The 18,171-nt window shown below is 50.8% G+C and overlaps 1 protein-coding gene across 6 annotated transcripts in view; it reads right to left on the bottom strand.

Annotated features, from left to right (window-relative positions):
* The window catches only part of RALGAPA2 (Ral GTPase activating protein catalytic subunit alpha 2), a 103,267-nt gene that overhangs the window by 19,830 nt on the left and 65,266 nt on the right, over positions 1–18,171 (bottom strand). For 3 of the 6 annotated variants that reach the window (XR_009277183.1, XM_058834901.1, XM_058834904.1), the window contains one exon: positions 17,734–17,861. Coding sequence is in view for 5 of the 6 variants with exons in the window: in XM_058834901.1 (XP_058690884.1) it covers positions 17,734–17,861 (128 nt within the window). In the remaining variant the exon portion in view is untranslated. Of the gene's footprint in view, positions 1–17,664; positions 17,862–18,171 lie in introns of all 6 variants that reach the window. The other 3 variants (XM_058834902.1, XM_058834899.1, XM_058834903.1) reach the window with 1 other exon arrangement.

Genomic DNA, 18,171 nt, shown 5'->3' with positions numbered 1-18,171 from the left:
CTCCCCTCTCCTGAGGCACTGGGGAGAGCAAGGGCCCATGCTGGCAGCACAGTGAGCACTCAGCCAGGGTCCACACTACCTCCCTCCCCTGTGAAATTCCAGGTGGAGCTCCCAGGGACCCAGCCAAACTCCAGACCCCAAGGTGGTGCAGCCAGGACAGCTGGGCAGTGAGATTCTCCCACCATCAATGAAGAGGAGCTGCTGGCAGGGGGATGCTGGGCCAGCTGCACCTTCCTCTCCTGTCCCAGGCAGGTAGGAAAGGTGCAGACCTCCCAACAAGGTTTGCGAGTTTATTTTATGAATTATACCAGCTAATGACAAAATGCTGTTGGTATTCCCTTATATCTTAAAATTTTACAATTAAAAAGAAACCAAACCAAGGTGGGTTATAAAGGTTTCTGAACTGGTGCTGCTATGCTTTGGTCACTGCACATACACAAACACACAGACCTGCAGTGTCTCCAGTTTGACAGGCACGTGCATTTAACATTCCTGCACTTGATGCTACTCCCCTGCCCAAACACAAGATATTCTAAAGCCAGAAATGTCACTGAAAGAATTCACATGCCACAAGAGATCTGCTCCACAGTGCACCTGGAGACAAGGGACAGCTCAAGCTCCATCACAGCAGTACCCAGGCCAAGGTACATTTGGGAATCTCCTGGGATAATGCCACACTCCAAACCACTGAAAACCCGAAGGTGCCAGCCTCTGCAATGCCCAGCTTTGAACCTACACCGCCAGAGACAGAGGAACGAAAAAAATGATTTGTGATTCCCACCCCATGGAACAACTGCACTGACACTGAGGTGGCTTTGTGTGCTCAGGGGACCAGCGGCACGGAGCTGAGCAGCACACAGAAGGATTCCTGGAACTATATGGAATATAAATGCACATGCCAAATGAATTTGTTCCTAAAAGAGCTCAATTCATTTAGTTCTAACTGAATCACAGCCAGTGGAATGATATCTCAGAAAGGGGCACCTCTGTGCTTTGGATATAACCGATGGACTGTCAAACTCACTCATTAAGTGAGTTTGACTCAACAAGTCTTTTCAATTTATAAATATAGTTTCTCACCTACTAAATGTTACCAAACCCTGTCAGTTTGATAAGAGTATGATGATCTGGCAGCTACAAGCAGAACAAAATATAATTACACAAAGTAATTTTGCCCCTTCCAGTTTATTACAGATATTTTCATTATTTCTGGGTCTAACACTAAATGGCTCAGTTTCAGGTCTATTATAGCTGGTAATTTACATTTATTACAATCAGGGGCAGGTAACTGGGGCTTATTATCACATCCATTATGAGTGACACCATTTGCAAGATGCTTAACACGAAACAGACTTGTTGCTTCGGTCAGACAGGCTGGGAAACTGCTGGATGTTGGAGGGTGGGAAGGAAGAACAAATTAGAGAAAGCCCAGCAAGAAACCAGCGGGGATATCCCCGCTTTAAACTGAAACCACTCTAAGGAGGACGGAGGTTTAAAATGATCACCTGGCAGCTTTGAGGATATTCCAAAGCGGGGACTGAGCGTGGGCTGCCCGGGGCTGTGGGTGGCACATGGGGACAAACAGCTCGTGGGTGTGAGGGAGCTCTGGAGGGGCTCCATCTCTCGGTGTCCCTTTCCACGCTGTACCTGTGTCCCCGAGCGGGTCCCCCCGGCCCCGCAGCACCTGGCGCTGCCTCCGGCCGCGCTGCGGCAGCTGAGCCCGGAGCTCCCTGCCAGGTGGCTGCACTTCAGTCACACTGCCTGGCATTGTAGGGTTAACGAGGAGCACGGGCAAATCTTTTATTCATATAACGCAGAATGCCTTTTGTGGATCTTAGAATAATGTTGCTTAAAATCCATTAAATGAACATAGCCTTTCAACAGGTAGAGCAGCGCTCGCTGCTGGCCGCCTCGGCCCCAGCAGCAGATGATTAAGTCAGCATTTAAAATCACAGGTTTTTTCCCCCTGAAAGTGACTTCCCACTAGGTGAACTGGATTCCACTTCCACAGCACAGCTCAGCCAGTGTGGATGCTGTGATGGCTCCCCATTTCCCCCAGAGAAGTAGATTAAAATTCTGCTGCATATTTATGAAATCTGCTCTTTTTAACTTATGAGTTGGGATGTGCGAGTGGAGAGCGAGCAAAACTGAAAATATAAGTGACTCCTTCACAAAAGGGCAAGTCAATGCATTGGTTTCACTGCTGTTAACAACTTCTAAATGTTCTACTGTTTCTGAAAACATTACCCCGTAAGTTTCAAGTAACTGAGGGTGGCCATGAAGTCTTATCGTTACAATTAATTACAGGACAAGTTCCTGAGTCAGTGGTACAATACACTATTAAACAACCAAATTCTAAACCCAAGCACAAGAGAAATGATGGTGGAAGTGGAGACAGAGCAGTGGGAGAGCTGCTGGGCTGGCTGCACAGCCAAGCTTTAGCACCAGGACTGGCCAGGTTGAAACCAGCTCTGAAAGGGAGTGAGAATGAGAGCAGAAACCAGGCTAATGTGTACAGGCACATACTGCATACAGATGTATATTTTACACAGCTATCAGTGCATGGGGAATGGGAACAGAAGTGCTGAACCCCAGAACAGTGCAAAAGGAAAACTGCCTATAGGAATAAATGTGACAGGAACAAGGAGTGACAAAACACGAGGTGGTCCCAAGGGACAGCTGAGGTGCTGCTGGAGCCCGTCCCAGCTGGGGGCACGCAGGCAGACCAGGGCAGAGCAGCAGTGAGCAGCTGTGCTGTGCACACACGGCGGCCGTGCGCTCCTGATCCCCGAGGTGTCTGGGTTATGGAGCACCCACTTCCACCGCGATGAGATTACGGCCGACTCGCAGAGCGCCAGCACTTTGTTAAACAGACAATTAATCTGATTTGAGATGGCAAAGGAGCAAGGCAGTGCTGCTGCAGAGGCAGCTGTGCTGGGAGAGGGGGAGTCCTGCAGGAGAGTCTCCGGTGCCCGCGAGCCGGCACAGGCAGGAGGGGTGGCAGTAACACGCCAGCTGCTCCGGTCCTTTCTCCAAGGCCACCAAAAACCTGCCCCGAAGGCCCCAGCGACAGCCCTGCACCCTCTGCCCCACACAGCCCCTTCCAGCTGCTCGCTGCCAGGCCCTTGAGACTCAGCTCACGCTCAGCCAGCGCAGGGGCTCCTTGGTGAGGTGACCACTGGCCACCGGACCGGCCAACCCTTCCCCGGCACGCGCCTAAAGCACCGAAAGGAGCCAAGGGAGCCTGTGTGCCCAGCAGCTCCATCCTGCTGCCCAGGACACACAGCCTGAGCACAACCCCCAGGAATCTTCTTCACTTCCTCAGCGTCCTCACTGCCGCTTCCAGCCAGCGCCCTTGGAGCTGAACTGCTCAAGTCCTTTGACATCCTTAACTGCTGAGTCACGTCGGGAATGAAAGGAGACCTCGAGCATCCCAAAGAGAAGGCACGGAGCAGGATGAATTTTTAATGAAGCATCACAGTTGGAGGAAAAGGAGAAGGGGGAATATGCAGGGACAAGGACCCGGGGAAGAAGCTACACAGCAGGGACACTGCGTGCTGCTGTCAGGTTCTCCTGTGTTCAAGTTTTATTCCAGGTTTTGTTTCATTTTCTGTCTCAAATGTCACCCAGTTTGAAAAGGAAGGCTTTTATCATTCAATTACCAACTAATCCGTCTTCTGCAGAACACAACCAGCGCTCCACTCACTCCTGCCCAGTTACACACTGTCTCTTCCCATACTTCTGAGGAACTCAGGAAACCATTCTTTCCCAGTCAGTTACAAAAGGAGAACTGGTGTCTTTTGGCATAAGAAAGGCTGCTCATAGCTGCTCATTCTCCACACACTTTTGTCACTGTGCCTGTCACCACCCACATCAGGCCCCTGCTACGTCAGCTCAAGCTAGTCCTGCGAGCAGCCTGCACAATTTTATCCATTAGCTGGAAAATGCCCACTGCAACCCAAGATGAGCCCATCCAGATAATTTCACTTGCCAATTAACTTTGGAAATACATGAGAGCCTTGTGTTTGGGTGCGATTTCAGAGCCTACAGCGAGCGCCTCTTGCACTGCCAAGCTTCCCGCTTTGGACCTGCAGCGTGTGACTCAGTGCAACTGCAGGAACACTGGCACACACCAGTGGGATATTGGATATTAAATATTTGGCTTTCCTGGCAGCAGCTCTCCTGAGAGCCTGCCCTGGTGTTTATCTGTGCAGGCACACTGCTATCTGATCCCCTGGCCGGTGGCAGCAGTGTCCCTGCACATGCTGCTACCTTGGGCCTGGCTCTGCCTCTGAAGCAGACACTGCTCTGCAGCCCGAAACAATGCCCAGCACTTCGCCATGAAAGAGAGAAAGTGAACATTAGCACATCAAAGGCCCCTTGCTCAAAGAGGAAAAATTGCACGATGCACACTTTAATCTTTCTGACAATCTATGCATGGCCTGAGCTGAATTCTGTTTTTCACACAAATGGGAAGAGCACGTCTGTACCAACAGCAACAAGAACAGAGAAACACGAGCTAGCACAGGCTTTGAACTTTTAAAATATGGATTAACATGCAATAATATTTAACAGCTGATAGAACAACATCCCTCTTATCTCTCTTAATAAACCCAAATAACATCAAACATTTTACAGGCAACCTACAGAAAGGCTGCTAAAAATATTTTAATCTAAAAATAAAAATAAGTTACTATTAAACAAAATACAGGCAATATTGAAATCTTAACGTAAATGCCTATTGTATGAAATCTGACAGTGTAAAACCTGACAGAGAACAGCCTTAAGTGTAATTCCCTTAATTAACACTCCCATTTAGCTAGCTAAGGGTGGAATGCAACCCCTGCTTACAGTTTAAAGGAAAATACTGCTAAAATGCGCAGCATCTGAACTCACTCTGTTGCATGAAGGCAGAGATCTGTGCCTGTAGGTCTCCTCACACTGGGAGCACTCACATCCATCAGCCCCGAGGAGCAAACACTGGGGACATCTCTGCACATGCAGAAAACCACAGTACAGGCAACAGCACGATCCCAGCAGAGAGGGGCAAGAGTCTGGTCCCTCCTCTCATTCCCTCACCAGAATGCCCTGATTGCTACTCAGGCCTCACCAAGAACATCTGCAGGTTTTTTAATCTGATAACAGAGTGCAAATACAGATGTATTATTATTGTACAGAGAGCAGGAGAGGGACTGCCCAGGGAGAACATCCCAGGGTTCTTCCTGTAAACAGAACTGCACCCCCTAAATATCAGCTGTAATGGGGAGGCATGATTTACTAACATGCCCTAGTAAATGCTGAATGGATTTGTTCCTAAGTCAATCTCAGCTGGTGGAACAACATCTTGGAAGAACTTCAACAAGATCCCAGCCTTGGACTTGCAGAGCATCAGCAATGGAGAAGAGGCAGCACCGTGCTGAGCCCCACACACCTGACACTGCACACAAACCAGCACATTTCCAGACAAAACTGCTGCACTTCCAAAATGCTCGAGAAAAAAATCAATTTTTCTTGCAGATCTGCCAGAAACTTAAAACGCTTCAGTCCCAAAAAGAAGCAGGGGAGCACGCGTGGATTTGCCAAGTGGGCTGTTTGAAGTGTGGGCTCAGTGGTGAGATGATGAACTGGCACACATAAATATTGGAAAAGGAATTAAAAGTAGCTGTTTTGGAAATCTCTCCGCAGAGAAGCCTGTCTGTGCCTTGGACACCCACAGTGCCACAGACCAGCACACTGAAATACCACAGAACCAGGGGCTCTCTGCACTCGTTTCACAAAAACCATCTGCAATTTACAGGGTTTGCGTTGCTAAACATGGCCCCAGGCCCAAGACCTTTATTTCCCTTCATATTTTGCTTCTCCAGGATACAGCCTTGCTCAAAGCCCCGGCTAAAACGCATACTGGGGGAGGAAAGAATGGCTGGACCGGACAGATGGTCGGCCTTTGGATGCTGAAAGGGATTTTCAGGGAGTTGAGTAGTATGACTTAATTCTTGTCCTGAACATTGGAGGTAAACACAGATCAATCCAAAGGAGGCAGAGCACAGCTACAGCCCCACACCACCACGCTGTGCGCAAAAACCAGCAGCAGATCACAAATGCAACAATGCAAAAAACCCCAAGGTTTCCTTTAAACTCCTGCCACTGGAAATGCTGCCTCTCCCCTCTGCCCGGCAAACAGAAATTGAATGCATTTTTAAAAAACGCAGTGATTTATTGCCTGCACACATCACTGACTCAGCATGTTACTGCACAGGCAGAATGCACAAAGGTGAAGCAGAGAAAGTCTCAATACTCAAGAGCTTGGCTCCTGCTGATTTCTCCCAGTCCTGGACCACAACAATTCTCCCTGACAACTCCAGCAGCAGTGGTGGAGTCTGCTCCATCCTAAAAACCTCCTTGCAGTGAATGCTACATAAAACTAACAGAGCTGTCTCAGGCCTGACGCTCCAGATGTAACAAAAGGATGAAATCTGAGGGCAGGAAAATGTGTGTCTGCAGGTATCGTGTTTCTAATCTTCTCCCAGTAAGTACTAACATGAAAAATGAAACATTTGGTTTACTGATCTCTGTGTGTTTTCTTTAGCAAAACAAGGGAAGATCCAAACCCGTAGGTTTGGGCAGGAAAGAACGCTGGAGACCCTGTGAGGCGTTTGTTTGCAAACCCCAGTTTCACAGATACTGTAATTGATGCACAAAGTGGGAACAGAAAGTAAAATCTCTCCACTTTGCTTTCTGAGATCCCAGGACTTTGTGTGTTGACTTTTGGGATTCCAAACTGCACGTTGCTGTGGCATTTAAAACAAACGGAAATGCTGGCATGCAAATCCTATTCAGCAACTTGAGAATACTGAGGGCTTTTACAAGGCAAAGAACACGTTAAAAGTTCATTAATTAACCAGTGCTTGGGAACAGATGGAATGGCTATCTGGGCTCTAATTACTGTAAGTTGGGACAGAGGTTCACAGACCTTAATGAGGTTCAATAAAATGAATGATTACACATCAATCACAATTAGAGAAACCTGTAAGATGAGCTGAATTATCATGGCAACAAGTCATAAAACACGGGAGCACAAAACCCCACAGGTTCTGCAGAAGCCTAGAAAGGAAAGGTTTCTGAATTGGAGCAGTTGTCCCGGCCTGGAGCAGTGCCTCCCTCCTGCCAGGCTCAGGAGCTGATGGTGAGGGCTGTGCTGTCCCCACTCCAGCCCTCCAAGGGTGCAGGGCAGGGCATTGCTCAGCCTGCCATGTGTGGCTGCAACTGCTATTCCTGCAATTCAAAACCTGCCCACAACACAGACGGGTATTCAACAGCTAAGCACAGAAAAACCTTCCACTCTCACCACTGGAGCTGCCTTTTCAGAGCCTCAAATCTCCCAGCTTTGAGGGAGGCTGGCAGTGAGGAGAGGACTGCAGTGGTGGGCTGGACACAGAAATTCCAAGTGCAGAGCCCCATTGATGTGTGAGCTGGGGAGTGTGTGAGCATCAGCTCCAGGGCTCGCTCTCCAAGGTGCTCTGTGCCACACTGCCTGCAGGGTGCCAGGCTGGCAAGCACAGCCCTCACCAGCCCCCTCCCAACACCAAGAAGCCAAGCAGGGTCACAGGGACAGCAGCAGCTCAGGAAAGAGCCTGAGCAAGCCAGGAAAGCAAAGGGGCCGGGAGCTGGAGCTCTGTCCCTGGCTGCCACGGTGCATCCTTGGTGTGGAGGCTCTGCAGAGATGCTGAGCTAGCCCCAGGTTTGTTACACAGGTAACACTGAGATATCAGTGAGATAACTGAGCAGCCCTCCAGCCCTGCCAGCTGCAAGGTGTGCAGGGGAAGGCCGGTTTTGCTTCAGGAAGCCACAAGGCCAGCAAGATGTTGGATAACCCAGAGTGTCTCACAGGTGAAAATCAGCCAGGTGGATGACCCTGAGGACGTGCCACAAACCCAGCTGCTCGGCACAAGTTACTGTTCTCCACAAAAACTGGCCCAGGGCAGTTCAGGGAAGTATTAAAACCCAGAAAGTTACCTGAGACATTGTCTAACAGGAAATACTGTACATGCACTAGATTGTTACTAACCATTAGATTTAAGAAATCATCAGAAACCATCTGCTGCTCTTCATACAGCAGAACCCTGACAGTTCAAAGCACTGGGAAGTACACACAGAATTACGATGCTGAGGAAGAAAACCCCACAAATTCAATATGCCAGCCAGAAAACCTGCGACAAAAAGCAGCTTTCTCCTATTCCTCTCACTTGATGTCACCATGTTCATGTCCCCAGTAACAGGATGGCTTTCAGAGCTTTTCAAATGCAGGTAGAGGGGAAGCCTTTCCTCTCTAAAGGACCATGTAAGACTATGGTGCTGCCCATCAAAGTATCTTTTATATGAGGGGCACAAAAATTTCTGTGCCTCCCCCCTTTTGGTGCCAGCTGCACGGAGCTGGTGAGGCTGAAGCAGAGTCAGATCTGTCTCATCTCCTCAAAGCATGGCCAGCGCTCAACTCAGCCACTCATTTTCAATAACCGAGAAACAAAGTCATAAAGAAAATCCAACTCTAAGCCTAAAAACCTTTTTTCCTGCTTAGAAACTTATTCCTTAACTTTTAATTAAGCAATTTCAGCATGTATAGCTCATGGAAATCACACAGTGATGTAAGGACCTCTCCAAGAGAGAGAAAGAGAAGTTTGAAAAATGACCTAAGCCTGTACTGGCGATTGCATGTGTGCATTGGCACCAGTGCCTGGAGCGCTGGGGAAGTACCTGTGGAAGTGCCCACGCGTGGCTCTGCTCTCCTGCAGCTTTTGTGCCTTCCCACCCCGTTTTTGGGAGGAGAGAACAGCCCTGCTGGATGGAAAGTGCCCTTCCAGGGCTGGCAGCCGGGCCTTGGCGAGGACACGGGGCGTCCCAGCAGACCCACCCCCAGGAGCCCTCCACCATCCCTGGGAGAGGCTCTCCCCAAATCCCTGCTGGCAGGAGCCTTCAGCTGCTGCAGCGCTGCCCGGGGTCCCCAGCACAAGAGGCTCCCGGGGAGCCCGAGCTGGGCCACCACGGAGCTGGCCACAGGTCCCTTTGTTCCTTTGTTGCGCGGAGGGAGCCGGAGCTCCCCGCTGCTGGCCCGCTCCTGCCTCCCACCCGCTTTTTGTCTCGGAGCCCCCGCTCCTCACTCCCTCCTAGCCAGCCTTTTCATCACCTACAGAATTCCACAGAAAGCAGCCGCGAGCTGCTTCGCTTCCCCCCGAATTCTGCAGTTTAATTTGATGATTACGCTGCGAGGACTGAGACGCATCCTTTTAATCTAAATGACTCGGGGTAATTTAACTTGATTTTATTAAAACGTCGGAACGGTCGCACAAAGGAATTAGACTGGAAGGTTAAGAATCAGCGTCAGGGATACCAGCAGCTCCCTCTAGTTGGAAAGTGCATTATTATTGTCCCTGAAGAGCCAGTAAATAGCAAAGATCCCCAAATATTACAAGCTGCTTACACCGAGCGGCTTGGGAACTCGCGCCGGAATACATAATCCTCGTGGATCCACTGGCTACAACACTCGGATTTATTTCCTCTTAAATGAAAATAACTCTTTATTTTCTGTGGTGGCAACTTCCGATTATTTTTTTTAATACGTTAACTACCGCAAAATTTTAAAATCCCAGCATTTGACAACGAATCCACTTTGGAGCACAAAAACCTGCCGCAGGACGGAGCGGCGATCTGCAAACCGGCTTTCGCTGAAATTTAAAATAAGCGTGCATATGCTTTAAATAAATATAGGGTTTCAGATATTGATCCAGAACCCACCTCCTTACATTTCCATGGCTTTGAAACTAAAGAAGAGGCTTTTTAGCCTGAGGGGTTAAAAGTGTGGGTGTGGAAGCGTGCTTTTGTTGGAAAAATTAGCAATGCTATGAGTCATTGTGCATTAGCGGCAGAATAGTTTTGCATCTTGTATGAATCCAGACACCATATGCCATGCGGGGCCGGCCGGCGCTGCGCTGCCACGTGGGCATCCCCAGCGGAAAGGCTGGCGGAGCGCGGCCGGCCCGAAGCGCCGGACATTGTCGGGAGCAGCAGGAACAGCTGGTGAGCCAGCAGAGCCCCCAGCCCGGGCCGCATGCTAATGATCCCCCAGCCCGGCCCCACAAAGCCCCCAGCCCGGGGGAGCGACCCCGAACACGGGGGAGACGGGCCAGGGCTCGGCCCGCGCCCCGCACGGGGATGGGACCAGGAACGGGGAATGGGGAATGGGGAACGGGAATGGGGCAGAGGAATGGAGCAGGGGAACGGGGAATGGGAATGGGGAACGGGAACGGAGCAGGGGAACGGGGAACGGGAACGGGAAATGGGAATGGGGAACGGGAACGGGGCAGGGGAACGGAGAACAGGGAACGGGGAATGGGAATGGGGAACGGAAACGGGGCAGGGGAACGGAGCAGGGGAACGGGGAATGGGAATGGGGAACGGGAATGGGAATGGAACGGGAACGGGGAATGGGAACGAGGAAGGGAACGGGGAATGGGAACGGGGAATGGGAACGGGGAATGGGAATGGGGAATGGGAACGGGGAATGGGAACGGGAACGGGGAACGGGAACGGGGAATGGGAACGGGGCAGGGGAACAGGGCAGGGGAACGGGGCAGGGGAATGGGAACGGAGAACAGGGAACGGGAACGGGGAATGGGGAATGGGGAAGGGAATGGGAACGGGGAATGGGAATTGGGAATGGGGATTGGGAACGGGGAATGGGAATGGGGAACAGGAACGGGGCAGGGGAACGGAGCAGGGGAACGGGGAATGGGAATGGGGAACGGGAACGGGGAATGGGAACGGGGAACGGGAACGGGGAACGGGAATGGAACGGGGATGGGGAATGGGAACGGGGAATGGGAACGGGGACTGGCACCGCCAGTGGAACAGGGAATGGAACAGTGAGGGGAACAGGGAATGGAACAGTGAGGGGAACAGGGAATGGCACTGCCTTCCCTGCTCTGCCAGCCTTACTCATGCACAGCCCAGCCACAGAAACCCAACTCCCTTTGCTGTTCACTGACCCGTCTGCAACAAAACGCAAACAAAAACAACCCTGTGAGTGGAAATTCACAGCAAAGTTTCCGAAAGATGCAATGGAGCTTTAGCTATGCACATCCCTTCAAAGTTAATGGGGGGAAACAGCAAAATCATCCAACATTACTTTGAAAAGCCATGGAACGTGAAGCCCTTGCAAACCTGCAAGAACCACCACAAACAAGATGGGATGAAGTACTCATTAGTAACCCGAATATACCGATTTTGCTTCTGTCAGAGAACCAAAGAACGAGCGAGTGCCTCTCATGAAACACAAGCTGGGGGCTCTTTGTGTAATCCAGGAGAAAACATTAAGCACCGCAGGACAGGTGTCTGCACCTCTGTGTACACCTTCCTTCCCAGGAAAGGGATGTTCACTGCTCATAAACAAAGCCCTGTACCGCACCGCGTGCCCCTGCCAGCGAGGCACCCCTCATCCTGGGCAGTGCCTTGGCAGGGCACCATTACACCACACAAACCACACTACTTCCAGCAAGATCAGAACTTCCCCATCTCTGGCAAAGCTTAAAGAGCTGTGGCTGGCTGTTTTAGGACCCTTGCTTGCAACCAGTACACACACACTAGTAGACATGTCATTTAGAAATCCAAGACTGAGGGGGTTTTTTGGGGATGTTTTTCCTGACACATATCACACAGTCAATTCACTTTTCACTTAAAACCATGTTATATTCTTGATGCCACTCCAGGTTTGTTTTTGGAACTCTCCATTGCATCAGCCAGCAGAGAAAGAGCCTCTACTACTGCTGGCATTTATTTAGTGCTACCGAAGAGCACAGATGCAGCCCAGAGATCAGCAGTTTAAAAGTGTGTGTCAGAATCAGCCTGGGACTCTCTCAGCAGCCCTCAGCGAACCTGGCAGCTCCCAGCTACGGGGGAGAACAGTGGTGCCTGGTGTTCTAGTGCCAGAATGAACTGCAGTGCTGCCCTGCAGCCTCCCTGGCTGCTCCCTGCCATGGGGGAGAACAGTGGTGCCTGGTGTTATGGTGCCAGAATGAACTGCAGTGCTGCCCTGCAGCCTCCCTGGCTGCTCCCTGCCATGGGGGAGGACAGTGGTGCCTGGTGTTACAGAGCCAGAATGAACTGCAGTGCTGCCCTGCAGCCTCCCTGGCTGCTCCCTGCCATGGGGGAGGACAGTGGTGCCTGGTGTTACAGAGCCAGAATGAACTGCAGTGCTGCCCTGCAGCCTCCCTGGCTGCTCCCCACCACCCAGCAAGGCGGGCACGAGCTGTGTGTGTAGCGAGGGCCTGCAGCAGGCTCAGGGATGGACACGAAACAGAAACCAGGGAAATGTGATCCCATTGTGCCCGCACAGCGCAGCAGAGTGCGGAGCTGGGACCTGCAGAAGCATTCTATACTCTTTAGATATGCACCGGCGGGACGCAGTGGATTCTCTGCGAGTCCATGAAGAGCTCTATGAATGAGAGCTGAGGAGCCGCCTCCACAATCCCGTGTAATGCCACCTAAAAGCTTTGCCTCGCATGACTTATTACAGGCTGCAGCAGATTAGAGGCATCGATCGCTGCCTGGAGAAGGTTCTGGCTGTGAGCAGGGAAGGCACAGGAGACAGACAGCCCGGCCATCGATCGGCTGCGGCGGGGGATGAAGGGCAGAGCCCCGGGCCCTCGGCTCTGGCCACCCCTGGACCTGCTGCTCCCCACGGCCGCTGGCCACGGACAGGAGCTCGTGCCAGCCAGGGCTGGCTGCCCGCAGAACAGCGTCAGGTGCCGTGTCACAGAAACGGCCACAGCTCCTGGGACACGCGCTTTAGAATTTCACAGCCGCTTCTATCAGCACCGATACAGCTGGAGGGCACCGCTTCTGGGGATGAAATAAAGGGGACAAACTGTGAACCCTCTCTGAAAGGAGTAACAGGCTTTCCATATCATTTTCCCGGCAGGATCAAACACTGCCTCGTAGCCACAGCAGAGCTCCAAATGCCAGTGCCACAAAACACACACTGAGAGGGACACAAAACACGCCCGACACCACACGAGCCTCCGCAACATCTGACAGCCATTCACACAATTAAGTCCATCGTAGCAAATACCTTTCTTTCACAGATAAAGCAGGTAAGCAGATCAGGCACTCTCTATTAGGTTAATCAGAAATTGGCTTAAGCCAAGAAAGGGATTTAATTCAGAATTTGAAGCTGATGTTCTTTGCTTAATCTTCTTGGTTCCAGATATTAACACATCTAGGATATATTAGTGTGTCAATATCCGGATGAGATGCAATGAATTAAAGTTATGGATGTCTTTTTTGTTCAGTGTTTAGATGGAGTTTTGGCTTTAGCCTGCCGAGCTGCTGGCTGGCACAGGTCAGCAGGCACACCACTGCCATTACAGCGGAGAAAGGAGTGAGAGAGTTACTCATGTATCAAATTACTTCTCCAGCGTAAGGGCTGTGTTTTCCTCAGTCCCACAAAAAGGAGTGCCAACTGTGAGCTGGGAAATGGTGACATCCAGTGCTCAGATATTACGCACGGAGTTCTCATCCCCGCCGTGCTCCTTTGTGCTTGTTCCGATGGACAGACACCCGCAGCGCCCGATGCCACAGCAAACCAGGGCAGGAGGCGACAGGCACAGCCAGATCAGACCCCTCTGCAAACCAACTCATCCCAAAAGTGAGACTGTGCACAGACATCATTCTATAATCAGTGTGTTATTAAACCCCAGCAAGAACTAGCTCCCCACTTACTCATTCACAGGAAGTACATGCAGTAGCTTGAATTGCTAAGAACATAATTTAAAGACTACCAGAAATCACTGAAAAACACAGGGAAGAAGTCCAGTGGTGCTGGCACATGGGACAGGTTCCACCCTCTGCAAGGCAGATTACAAAGAGCTCTTCAAAGCTGAGGTAACGTTTCAGACACATTGGGATCTTTTGTGCTTTTCTCTAAATTCAGTTGGCATCCCAGTCAGGAAGGACTGAGAGTACAAGAGTTATTTTCAATGGTGGAGGAAAAAAAAACCCAAAGTGGTAAAATACTAGAAATAACACCAAAACGAATTTTAAATTAAGCCAATTCAATCCAAGGAAAAAAGAAACAGCTCCATTTGGAAAGATAACCTGGGCAGTGAGAACTGCATTTCTCTAGGGAATCTAAGAGGAGCTTCTTGATCAGACATCCCCAAATCTCCAAGTCTTTCTGGAGACTGGGATTGAATTACAAGCCAACTAAAGTGCCTGACACCTGCCAAACTAGCTACATTTTCATGTCTGAAGGTTGACTAGCACCTGAGCTTACAAACTGTCAGCTTAGAGAGCAGCTGCCAATCAATCAGACCTGTAACACTTCTATCCAAACCCTGGTTTCCCCCAGTACTCATCCTCGGACAGGAGCAGCTTCCAGAGAGGAGCTGTGCTGCAGGGGCACTCCAGATTACACAAGTGTTCAGAAATCCTTCCCAGCACACAGCTTGTTGTGCACAAGCCAGAAGAGCGTGCAGAGATGCACTTTTACAGCCCCACTCCCAGCAGTTTTTGTAAAAATCAGCATTGCTGGAACCAGAACAGACCCTTGCTTAGTTATGACATGTAATAATTCATTTGCAAGAGAGGTTGTTCTTTCCTTTCCTCAGCACATGCAAAGGAGGCTTGGATGTGCTCAATACCTGCATAAATATATTCCTTTCAATACAACAACTGTAGGAAGCTTAAATATTATTTTACATTCTTGTAAAATTTAGGTCACCTTTATTAGTTATGATTTCTGTAAGTCCCAGTCACATTTAAGGTTCAGATAGTGCCTGTACAAGCAGCCTGCTGGCTGCTGGAGCACACTGCCTCATGCTCAGCAGGTACTCAAGGATGGCAAGAGTCCCAGTTAGCAGGGCTGCAGCGCTCAGCCTCAGTGCCCCGTGGCACCAAGGAGGAATAAAATGGGAATTTGGAACAAACTGACGCACAATCATCACCGCCCATGGAAGCGCTGCTCCAGAGACAGCTGTGCTGTGCTTGCAGCACCCTGGGCTGGCTCCTGCAGACTGCAGGACACAAAGAACCTGCAGCCAGAACGGCTCTAAACTGAAGTTTAAAAATAGTTAATTGTTTTTTAATTAAAACTCTTGCCCTAGTGAATTCCTTAAAACCACAAACGTTATGGAAACGTAAAAAAAGAGATTGAAAAAGTCTGATGTGGTCTGCCGTAGTTACCTTCTAGATTTTGGAGGAGATTTCCACCAGCAAGCTGTATTTGGGCTGGGCAGTGGAATTTGTGTCATCACGAGCAGGCGGCTGCGGGCAGCGCGATGCTCCCGCGGCTCTGCGCTCCCGGTCCCCATGGAAACCGGACTCGGATATTGTCCTCCGCTCGCTGGAGCACCAAGTCGGGAGCCTTTTGTGCCTGATGAGATTTCTTCCACAACCTTCCAGCAACAGACCCTACAGCTTCCTCCTGACTCTTTCCTAATTGAGATGCAAATTAATCTCTGTGGCTGATTACACTTCCCTTACAGCCCCTGACAAGTGCAGCTGTAGCCGGAGTTTCCAGACTTTCCAACAAGTGACTTCAGCTGTCACTGCTGGCAGGACGCTGCTGGCTCCCCAGCAGCACGCAGGGCAGAGCAGAGCAGGGGTGAGTCCCTGCAGGCTCTTCACAGCCTGCCAGGGCTCCAGCACTGCTCCCCACAGAACCACAGGCACCAGAGGGAGTGTTTGATCCAAACCTCTTCAGCTACCGACCCCCGGAGGGATGCTGCCTTTTAACATGACCCACGTGTCAAAGAGAAGCTCTCATCCCAACCACAGTCAAGACTGGTGTGTACCAAACACCATCCCTCACTTGGCCAGGAACATTGCCTTCTATTTCTCCCTCCCACTGACATTTTTTGAGCTATTTCCACCTCTGGTCCGATCAAGGCACTTTCATTTACTTCACTTGCACTGCTGGGTCTGCTTGCCTCCTGTCCTGCTCGCAGCAGCTGGCACAGCAAACACCGGACCTGAGGCACTCACCCTGTGACAGGGTGAGCGTCACAGACCCTGGGATCTGCCCTGGACAGGCCCAAGCATCACCTTTACACATCCACACACTCACACTGCAACCGCTGGCCTCAGTGTGCCACAGTCTGCATTGTCCATGAATGAATTACAGATCGCTTTCTGCCCTGCTCCAGCATCGCCCCGATGGGATCTGCCCACCACATCCCCTTTGTACCACCTCAGGAGTTTCCCAGTCCACTTTCATTTATCAGACAGACAAGTGGCAGTGGATTCACTACGGACAGCACTGGTGCAAAAGCAGATGCAGAAAAAGGCAGATGAGAATGCGGGGCCAGATGAGCTCTGAGCTGCACGGGGCAGAGCCCTGTGCTGCGGTGTCTGTGCAGCTCTGCACCCTGGGACCCGCAGGGACACCCCTGGGACACCCCTGGGACACCCCTGGGACCCTCAGGGACACTCCTGGGACCCTCAGGGACACCCCTGGGACCCTCAGGGACACGGCCAGCTGAGGAGCGCTGCTCACACACGAAATGCTCAAGGCCAAAACACAGGAGGAGTGAGGGGCCACGACAGCTCCCTTCTTCCAACTGCTGCTGCTCAGGCCATTTCACTGCACTGTTACTCCAGTATTCAACACTGAGAAACAGACCAAGCTGAATTCTGTTCCAGGAATTTGTTAGATTTCTCTCAAGAAACAGAAGAAAACATAACAAGCCTTGACTCACCTGCCAGGCATTACCACAGTTTGCACAACCGCTACCATTACAATGAGTAAATAATTAGTTATTAACACAAATCTATGTAACCTCAATCCTAGTTTTAATTTCTGAGGACTTTTGCAAAGTACACTGGATAAAATTTAGCCTTTAAAAAACCCCTAACGAGTAGTTTGAGGATATCCTGTTTTAAAAATGTGCATCTCAAACTGATTCCTCAGTCTTCTTTCAAAGATCAAAACATGTCACAGCCTCTTTCTCAAAGTCACACAATTAGAAAAACACTGAAATCAGGCACTCCCCAGAGAAAGCAAAGTGTGGTGAGTGTTTGTCCTGGGGTAGGTGATGAGGTTAGCAGCAGAAGCTATGGAATAAATGCACCATGGCATTATGAGAAGACCCCAGCATGGGTGCAAACCGTGGGTCTGTGTCGGTGTCACAACTCCTGTCCCAGAGAAGCACATCCTCCAGCCACCTTCCAGACACTGCTGCAAAACTGCTTTTCAAAATGCCCAAACACAGGCGTGGCTGGAGCGAAACTGGAATTTGGGACCTGCAACATCTGTATCTGAGGACAAATCCCACCTGTCTTATTAATGCAATGAGTCCGAGTGAGGTTAATTGGAATGGATAAGAGCACGGCTGAGCTCTGGCTACCAGCCTGGCAGGCACAGCCCACAACCTCCAGCTTGCTTTCCCACTGACAGGAGATACCACCTCTCACAGAGCAAAGCAGCAGTGCTGAGCCCCAGCCCAGCAGCAGGGAGATGGAAGCCACTGGAGGGAGACTCCTGGGACATTTCCATTCCATTTGGAAAACACCGGACAGCGGCTGGGTGCGAACCACCAAAAACATCGAGCTGGACGCCAAGAAAGCCCCGAGCTTTGCCAGTGAAATCAAACAGGAAGGGTTTCCATGCCAGCCTACCTCTCTGCAGGACGATGCTCCAAGTGAGGGCCCTGCCAAGGGGGGCCTTGCCCCGTGGAGAAAGGATACAAGCTCTGGTAGAGGGGGATGAGGGACTTGACGGCTCTGCTGGCGTTGATGCACGTGGCACAGACCAGGCTGGGCAGCAGCTTCGCGGTCACGATGGCGCCGTCGAAGAGGGGACCGAAAAACGGCACCTGGGCACCCCAAAACAGAAAAGCAGGCTTCAGAACCACGGCAGGAGACTGGTACAGCATTTTCACACCAAAGAGCGTGACCACATTGCTTCCCACACTGAGACATTCATCCCCCATGCTGGTGAGCGTTGAAATCGCCCATGACTGCCCTCAGCACGCTACACGGACACACACACGTCTCAGAACATTCTGCTGGCTAAGCAAGAGCTTGGTACACCTAAAAACTGAGGCCATCTCTGAATCTGCAATCAATATGCCCTTGGCAGGGGATATTAAGAGCTGCTTCCCATCTGGGATCCCAACAGGAGAC

The sequence above is a fragment of the Poecile atricapillus genome, chromosome 3 (genome assembly GCF_030490865.1).
Source record: "Poecile atricapillus isolate bPoeAtr1 chromosome 3, bPoeAtr1.hap1, whole genome shotgun sequence".
NCBI classification, from domain to species: domain Eukaryota; kingdom Metazoa; phylum Chordata; class Aves; order Passeriformes; family Paridae; genus Poecile; species Poecile atricapillus.
The sequence above is the reverse complement of the archived record's forward strand: the minus strand, read 5'-3'. Positions and strand labels throughout refer to the sequence as shown.